The sequence below is a fragment of the Ipomoea triloba genome, chromosome 10 (assembly GCF_003576645.1).
Source record: "Ipomoea triloba cultivar NCNSP0323 chromosome 10, ASM357664v1".
NCBI lineage: Eukaryota > Viridiplantae > Streptophyta > Magnoliopsida > Solanales > Convolvulaceae > Ipomoea > Ipomoea triloba.
In genome coordinates, this window is record NC_044925.1 from 5,584,552 (window position 1) to 5,594,050 (window position 9,499).

The 9,499-nt window shown below is 38.3% G+C and overlaps 1 protein-coding gene across 1 annotated transcript; it reads right to left on the reverse strand.

Moving 5' to 3' along the window:
* Window positions 1-936: 936 nt before the first annotated feature.
* Window positions 937-7,734, reverse strand: LOC116031533 (auxin response factor 6). The gene is made up of 14 exons (XM_031273759.1): window positions 6,685-7,734; window positions 6,425-6,537; window positions 5,713-5,811; window positions 5,557-5,613; window positions 5,324-5,482; window positions 5,145-5,229; window positions 4,784-4,874; window positions 4,214-4,378; window positions 3,998-4,120; window positions 3,759-3,834; window positions 3,510-3,654; window positions 1,970-3,126; window positions 1,634-1,824; window positions 937-1,466 (listed from the first exon to the last, which is right to left on the reverse strand). Exons 1-14 carry the CDS (start codon window positions 6,728-6,730, stop codon window positions 1,268-1,270), a joined length of 2,706 nt encoding a protein of 901 aa, XP_031129619.1. The 5' UTR covers window positions 6,731-7,734; the 3' UTR covers window positions 937-1,267.
* Window positions 7,735-9,499: the final 1,765 nt, after the last annotated feature.

Sequence of the window (9,499 nt, forward strand, 5' to 3'; positions counted from 1 at the left end):
GAAGAACAGAAACTAAATTACTACAATTACATAATAAAGATACTAAGAATATAATACATTTTTCCCACTAAAATATCAGCAAGTCAGGAGTCAAATTTTATCCATTTATTTGGTGACATTGCAATTATCCATGTAAAATGGTTAAAAAACACTATGTATGATTATCTGAGAAAGAAGGGGAAGAAAACACTGAATGACAGATGGGGTCAAACATGTGTGTACAAACAGTGCAGCCTTTATTGAAAAAGAGTACCTCCCCATCTAGCCAGTTGCCCCACATATGGTTGTTGGACTACCAACCTTAGCTTTATTGTATGGATCATACTTTGTATTGTCACATTTTTCATCCCAAAAGTCCCCACATCACTACATGCAAGCTAACCCTCATTTCCTTTTTGGTGGCTCTAAATGTCAATCATGTAGATACTTCTTGGATCTCATTCAGACTTTCAATTATTATATTTTTCACAATATAAAGTACCCAAAGTTTAATATAAATTATATATCTAACAGCAAAAAAGTCGACTCAAGCGAAAAGGACTTGAGCCACTCAAGTATAAGATAAATACGTTGATTCAAGTGAAAAGTACTTAAAAGTCACATGCAATTTGAGACTCGTCTAGATGTAACGATGCCCTTACAAGAATTGTATTGTGCATTTCGCTACGATGAGACAGTATAAGATAAAGACGTTGGTTCAAGTGAAAAGTACTTAAAGTCACATGCAATTCAAGACTCGTCTGTATGCAACAATGCCCTTAAAGGAACTGTACTATACGTTCCACTGAGACGAGACTGTATAAGATAAAGACGGTTGATTCAAGAGAAAAGTACTTAAAATCACATGTAGTTTGAGACTCGTCTGTATGCAACAATTCCCTTAAAAGAACTGTATTGTATGTTCCACTAAAATGAGACTGAATTAGTCATTTGGCATGAAAATGATAATAGGTAGAGAATATAATAATCTACTATAGTGAATGTGCACTAAGGCAACCAGTGTGTTCAATATTACATTTTCACATCAAAAGTACTAGATTTGCTAGTAGTGAAAACAATAATACTTTACTACTCTAATTACCTAGTAGACATTTGTTTGTCTATTCCTTAATTGGCACAAAATCATAAGATGTCTTGATGATAACTACAGATGAGATGAAAACTTGGTGCACAGTACTTGGGGGCATGCATTTCTTCTAATTAGGCAAAGATATGATGGGCAAAGAAATGCTAAGGCTAAACAAATAACAGTGTTTCAACACAAGTTTTAATAATCAAGAGATCCAACAGATGCCATGCCACTAATCATCTTCCTCGACTCCGGTGGGCTCCCAAAGTCATTGCAACTCCCGTTGGACATCTGAGACATGGGAATCGAGCTTAGAAGCTCTAGACCTCGCTTTCCCATCTGCTGCACCTCTTGAGGCGAGAGTATCTTAATACACCATACGCTATTCACAAACTCCCTGCAGTAGCAGTAGTAGTAGTAGTAATAAGATGAATATTAATCAATGGTGTGATCGATCAAGGATATGATAAACCCCGAGTTTCATAGAGTGTTAAAAGCATAGAATTTGTTCTAACGCTATGTGAATCTATTCAAAGAAAGGAAATGGCAAGTATTAGAACTTACGGCCAGGGGTCATCGCCAAGAAGAAGAACATCATTCTCTCGGTCAACGAATACAAGCTGCCAGCCTGATCTCAAAGGGTCCTCCAGTAAGCCTTCCAGGCCGAACATCTGAGCAAGTTCACTGCGCAGCTCATGGTAACTGCTAAACTTGGTAATGTCCAGTGACCTTCCCAAGGACCCCGACTTGTAAACCTGATCAAGAAAGGTAAAGAGTTATATGATCAGATGAAATTATATTACACGTACTGACAAACATAAGTTATAGTTACATTGCTGGCAGAGGACTAGTTATATAAATTGTTGAGAGCCAGATCATAAACAAGATTGAAAATTTTACCTTAACAAAGGTTTTGTTGGGTGGGTTTTCTGGCCCCAAATTCTCAGAAGTTTGCATGACACTTGATTCCTCGACGCAAACTGGAGGTGTCATTCCTGGATTTAGGGGGAAATCATTGCCCGAATTACTCATATAGCTGGAAGAGACAAAGGGTACTGTCGTTGAATCGCAAACACTGCCTACTCCCTTGAGGGTTGACATCCCGTTCTGCATCAGAAGAGATGAGGAATCTATATTAACCCCAAACAGAAGGTGATTTTGGGGATCATTGCTCCCTTCCTGATCCTCAGAGCATACCCTACTCCCTGGGAACGGTGGTAAAGAAACAGCATTCTGGGATATATTCATGTTCGGTGCTCCCAGCTGATCCACCTGAGACGAAATACATTGTGATGTGACAGACGAAGGGAGAACGGGATCAACTGCAATCCTCTTTGCTGGCCAGCCAGTGGGAGACATCAAGTTACTGGATCTCGATGCATTTAGAATATGCGATGCTTCATATTGGGGTACTGAACCGAGCAGACACTGCAGTGGATTAACAACGGGGTTGACAGTCGAGTCAGAAAAGGTTTGCGGTTGCATAGAACAGATTGTTTGTAGTGATGGCGGTTGAGATTGCGAGCTTGAAGCCAATTGGGACATGACAGATCCTACACTCGAAACCTGCTGATCAATACATTGTGCTTGCTGTTGCGAAGAAGCTTGCTGGGGTCGTTGTTGCTGCTGCTGAATACTATTGAATGAATTTTGATGTTGCAATTGTTGCTGAAGAAGCGGCTGGGATATAGGTGGTAGGGGCTGGGTTTCGTGGAGATTAGAAAGAAAGGTAGGTTGCTGGGGCTGAGACTGTTGCAGCATCTGAGGCTGCTGCATTAGGCCAGTAGTGGACCGGTGGGGAACCCCGTTTGCTTGCTGGAATTGCAAGAACGAGGAGAGGTTTTGCTTGGAAGGATCAACTACCCGCATCTCTTGAAGAGCAGCCGCGGCCATGGCGTGATAAACATCGTTTTGCATGCCTAGCATTGGAAGACTTGGCTGCATCCAAGGCGTAACGCCACCGATTCCTTGAAAATTGACTGACTGAATTCCTCGGTCTCCAGAATCGCGGAGCCACAAAAGGGGAGAATTCATCATCATATCTTCATCCTTCATCCCTAAATTACAACAACACACTCATTAATCAAAAGCTATTATTGCTCATTCATTCCAACTTAAGATTGCAAGTGAAAAATAGATTCGCCCTAGCTAATCAAATCAACTTTCTTCTTTTAATTTCCTTTCATTTTGATGGCGGTCTATAAGGTAATAAAGTTACGCCTTCGCTACTAGCTATAGCTTTTGGCGTAAGTGGTAAAGCGTTTGATCCTAACAAGTGGTTTTAGAGCCAGGTTACGAGGTGCTAGGAGAGGGGAATTGTTGGACGGGGCCAAAAAAGGCCAAGTCTAGCACCCGGTGGCTGGAGGATTGCTGGCAGAGGCCAAGCGCCTAAGACATTTTTAGTTATTTGTGTGTTAGGGGTGACAGCAGTGGCAAATACCATTGAAGCTCGGGAGTCCTGGTGGCCATGGTCGCTTGAGTCGGAGAAATGGCGATGGATACATTGGGAATGTTATTAAAGGTTCAATTTCCCAGAGGGATACTCTTGGTTGCCTATCACCAGCAGTCGATTCATCCCAGCCAACCTGCATAAAGACGACACTGCCTTCAGGGTCTCAACACGTTGAGCAAGATATATTCTATAAGCCAAGAAGCCCGAGGAAGTTTCTGAACCAAAAAAAAAACTTACCTTGACAGAGCGCCAATGTGAGTTTGGCCAACGAGCAGGATCCAAATCACTGATGCCAGTTATTGTGCCCATATAGCTGAAACGCAATATAATAAGTATCAGATAACTGACTTGAAAACCTGTCTGCCCTTTAGAACTTTGCAAAGGAGCATATTATATTCAAGAAAGGAACGAGGATGAATAAAGGAAAGGGTAACCTAGATATTCATCACAAAACAAAATAGCATAGCTCTATTTACCGGCGAACACTGGACTCTTCAGTCTCAAATAGCATCCTGAAGCGCATACCAACAGAAATCCGGGTATGATATACAGCCTTAACATATTTGGCAAGAGGTACAACGAATTCAGAGGGGCTAGCCCTACAATGTGAATAACATCATTTAGTTATAGCCACTCTACAAAGTATAATATAAACTGTACATAATGTTTAGACTTCAGATCGAAGAACACACCTTGGATTGTAAAAAATGGTGAAACGGCTGTTAGTTGCTGCTGCATGAGCAGCAGCTGCAAGAAGCCCGAGATGCATACTGTCACTTGATATGACAGACGATGGCATGACGGTTTGTGGACGATTGGCCCGCCGAATACCAAGAAGCAATTGGTTCTTCTCATTCCTAATATATTAGAAAGGCAATCAGAATCTGTGTAGTAGTACACTGAAGTAATTTTTCTTTGCATACTGGCAGACGAGGTACTTTTAGGGTGGACATAACATCAGCATTACGAAAGGTCGATTTGTGAGGGTAACCCTAGCCAAAATGGCCAAGGATACAAACTTGTAACTACAAGGTCACGAGTTCGAATTCCAGCCTTCTTAGTTTGAGCCGGTCAGCTATAGACAGGCTGATTTACCTCCTTTTGGTCCTTTGCCGTCTAGGGTTACAAGACGGAGTTTACCTAGTGCACACGATCGGCTATTCACTGCAGGTTTCCCTTGTCACCCCGAAAGGTCGATTTGTATTTTAGGAATGAGAGAAACAAATGGAATAGATAATACTACAAAACAACCGAACAATTACCAGATAAAAATGACTGAATCACCAGCAACAAGTCGTTTAGCACTCACAAACACACTCCAACCAGTTGTAAGAAGATGCCTTTTTGGCTGGCCTGGCACGTAACAAAGCCAAGAATTGCAGAGTTCAGAAAAATGTTAGAACTATATATCATTCAGTCAAATTTTTTTCTCGGTGAACTAAACACGAGTCGTAAGCTTCATTTCACCACATACAAAGTCAAACCTATAAATATGGTACTTATAGAATTTGCATAATTATGTTGTGGGAGAAATATAGCTGTAACAAACATTTCAGCAACCACAATATGACTAATACGAAAGTACGAAACGTCTCTTTTTTACAGTGTTCAAGGAGGACTCACCGCGGAATATATGTCTGAATTTCCATTCATTTTCATGGAGGTCCCTTGCAATCAACTCTTGAGCTGGAGGCTGCAGAGAGTAGTCCTGAGAATTGAAAACGAAAAAAGAGGATTGATTACACCGAAGTAGAAAGACAAAGTAGATGGTTTTATTTAGTATTATAAGAAGATCTAATTACCAATTGAGGAAACACTTTCTCTGCTGCACGGCGAGGAACTGAAAATCCACCGTGAGTACTTGTATCACTCGCAGTTAGTGTTTTGCAGAAGTAATTTGTTGGCTGTTTGCTGGGGGTACCCAAGTCCATTGGAAGAAAAGACGCCTCCTTTTGCTCTTGCTGCGGGAAAGCTTAAAAATTAGGAAACGGGAAGATCAACAGATCAAAACTTCACTAATGCAGAGGAAACTTACAGGGCTTAGAGGTTGCAAGGTCATTTGAGCATAAACTTCGTCCGTCTCCAAATCAGCCTAAAGAGAACAAATTTTAGAAACTTTGCACATATAAGTTGCGGAGGTAAACTTGGGTAACAAAGATCAGATCAGGAAAGCGAATTATAGGCCACATACATGCATTGTTACATTGTGTAGCTGACAGATAAGTTGGGGAGGTAAGCTCGGGTAATTAGGAATATGAGCGTCAACTTCCCGGTTCGTTGAAGCAGCAACCTACACACAATATTATATTGAAAAGCATCAAGAGTTTGTGTATTGATCCATGAAACCCAACCAAGTTGCTATAAGCCACAAACAAAGACTATATATCTCCATCCGATTCTATTAAGTGCAATCCATCCCACAACCCCCTTCCTCAAAGTAATCAAAGCTGTTATAATTCCCATTTCTAAGACCACTTGTCAGTATAGGAATGAAAACTAGAAGATCATCCCATCGGGGCGAAGGCCGGTAAAGGGCTTAAAAGGCTAAGTCCAGCACCCAACGTCTCGAAAATGTGATGGTAGGGAAATAAAGTTGCGACTTCGCTACTAGCTATAACTTTTGGCATAGTGGTAAGCGCTTGATCCTAACACATCCCGATTCCAAAAAGCGACTTCAAAAAAACTGAGATATAGCATCATCCTTGGTGAAAGAACAATACTATACAGAAAGAAGCTGCAATGAATGCCGGATATCTTACACAAGCCAGGAGATCTTTCGGGTAAATTGGTAAGAGCTGTGTCCTTCCTATGGAAGAATTGCAAAGGACTTTTTGCTAACTAAGCTAAGCTAAGCTTGACAAGAAATTATGAAAAGCTAGCTAGGAGGGAGAGAATGAAATAACCTGCTCACTATGGCCTTGGGGGAAATACACCACTCTGCTGCCCACAGCAGGTAGGGAAACAAGAGGACCAGCACAGGCATGCCAAAGTTCTGAATTTAGGCATTTTTTCTCCCCTGCAATTCCACCCACCACATTAAGACCATGATGCTTCAACAAACAAATTGCTACTTTATCCATTTAATCAGAATATAAATATATATTGTACACACAAAATTGTGTAGAATAGCAGCACACTTTGTGGAAAAGAAAGAGTTTTTTACCTTCAGGAGGAGACTGCTGATTGAAACCAGGAGAAGAAAGCTTCATTTCTGTAGATTCAAAGATAGACAACCAGACAGCCAGCCAGAACACCAATCCCAATCACAAATGATATCTTAAACTCCCCCCTTTTATGTAGTCAACATAATAATTCCTTCACTAGCCACCCCCTCCCAACCCAATGCATGAAAAACACTGCACCCTAGTCCCTTCCTCATCAGCAAAAATGCTTCATAGTTACAGAATCAACAGAATTTCCCTTTCTTAAAACCCTTCAACCAAAGCCTGTTCCTCTACAGAACACAAAAGGTATCAGCTTCATCAGCTCCTCTCAGCTTACTCACCCTCTACCCCAGAAAAAAAAACACCAATTTCTATTTCATAAACCCAACCCCCCTTAGTCCATTAGCTTCCACATTATTTCAGCTTAAACCCAACATAAAATACTCAATTTTCCTGCCTCAATTCAAAGATAATGCCCCTTAGCTAAACTTATTGGAAAAGAATTCCCAGTCTGCACTGCTTTTCAGATCTCAGCTTCAAGAAACCAAAAGCCTCCAGGCATGGAATTAAACAAAAGATCAACTTTTACAGCTCCCAATCACCAGAAGCAAGGAGCTAGCTCAGTTTCAACACCAAAAAGAGAGAACCCAGAATTTGCTTTGATGGACTTGATTCACTAGAGCTCTAGTATCATGATCTCCAACTTCTAGTTCAAAGTGACATACTTACATACAAGCAACCTGCAATATTATAAGCCAGTATTTCCCCTCTCTCTCTATCTCTCTCATAAACACTCAGAATATGTGTATTTATTTATGTGTATATATATATATGCATGTGGTAGTACAGAAATTATAGCTATGGGTGGAAACCTTGAGTTCTGCTAAAAGGTGACAGAACAAGAAATGGTGGTGGAATGAGAGTGGCAGACCTCACTACTTGAGATGAGATGGCTCTGCTCTTCACCTAGTAGCAGCCTATGCTCATGCCTCCTTGCCTTTTCATTATAAATCATTTTCTCTCTCTACTCTCTCTCTATCTCTCTCTTCACTTCTGAAGTCCCATCAGTGCACGAAAACCGCCATTATTTCTCAGTATAGTACAATGGTTAGGAAAAGAATTTTTTTTTTTTTTAAATAATAATAATAATTTTACCTTTTTTTTTTCTTTCTTTCTCTTCTATGATTTGAGATTTTGTTTTTTGAGTCTTTCTTCATATGGTAAACTGTGAATATTCACGGAGTAATAAAAATCAGAAAATGACAGATTTGGCCTCTGACATTGGGAAAACTGCGACTCTGCCCTTTTCCTTTTTCCGTGCAACTTCAACTGTCAATCACCCCACCGGCGCTTTTTCTTATTATATAATTAATTAATCTTTTTGAAAACATAATTAATTAATCTAAGCATCAATTAATTTTTTAAAAAATTACGAGTTTTGTCCTTGAATTTTAACTAAATTCTGACTCAGTCCCTAAGATATAACTATATCCAAGTTAATTGTCTCAATTATTTGTAAAGTGGCGAGTTTAGTACCTAACCGTTAAATTTGACGGAAAAATTAAAAAATATTTAAAATTTGACGGAAAAATTAAAAAATATTTAAAATTTGAGGGGTAAAGTAAGAAATTCACATTAAAGCATTTCAAAATTATTATTCTCTTTATTATATCAAAAACACTTTCACAAAATTATTTTTCACTTCTTAGCCTTTTACTTTAAGATTCTTCAATTCTAAAAGTATTTTAATAACTTTAGTATAACTTGTTAGAAATATGGCTCTCGTATAACAAACTTAAGACTTAGCACAAACAAAAAAACACTTGACCATTGTCTTCAGGAATGTGAAACACATTATCCTAACAATTTTCGATTTTCTTTACCAAGCAACAAATGTAATCAAACTAGAACTTTTGAGATACAAAATGATGTCAAATTTCTCAGGTTACTTTTATGAGAAATTCACCAACGAAATAACTTGAGATTTTGAGTTTGTAAAAAATAATTATTTCGTATGTAGTAGTTTAGTCAATAATCATTTTTAGAATTTTCATAATTGAGTCTTAGATTCCTTATTCATTTCTTTGGGTTTTTAGAAGACATAGGAGGTGATGAATATATATAATATAATTTTCATATATTGTCATGATATACGATTCTTGATTAAGTTACTGCAGAGCTTACGAAAGAATTTTTCATACTAAAAATCTCAAATTAATCCCTTGGTGAGTTTTTCATAAAAATAACTTGAGAAATTTGACATCTTCTTGTATTTTAAAAGTTATGGTTTAATTACCCTTGATGTTTAGTAAGAGAAATAATAAATTTTTAGGGTGGTGTGTTTCACACGCTTGAAGACAATGATCAAGTGTTTCTTTGTTTGTGTTAAGTTTTAAATTTGTTATACGAGAACCAGGTTCCTAACAAGTTATACTAAAATTATTGAAATGCTTTTAGAATTGAATAATTATTAAATAAGAGGCTAAGAAGTAAAAAATAATGTTGTGAAAGTAGTTTTGATATCAAAAAGAGAATAAAATGTGATTTCCTACTTTACCCCTCAAATTTTAAATATTTTTTAATTTTTCCGTCGATTTTAACGGTCAGGGACCAAATGCGCCACTTCGCTAATAACTGAGGGACTAAAAATTGATACGGTCATAAAGCAGGGACTGAGTCGTCACTACCATTATTACTCAAGGACCAAACTCGCAATTTTCCCTTAATTTTTGTTTTGAGAAAAAATTAATTTTTTTAATGTTACAAAAAAATTATTTTGTTGAAGTAATTTTTTTAAGGTACTAAATTTTTTTT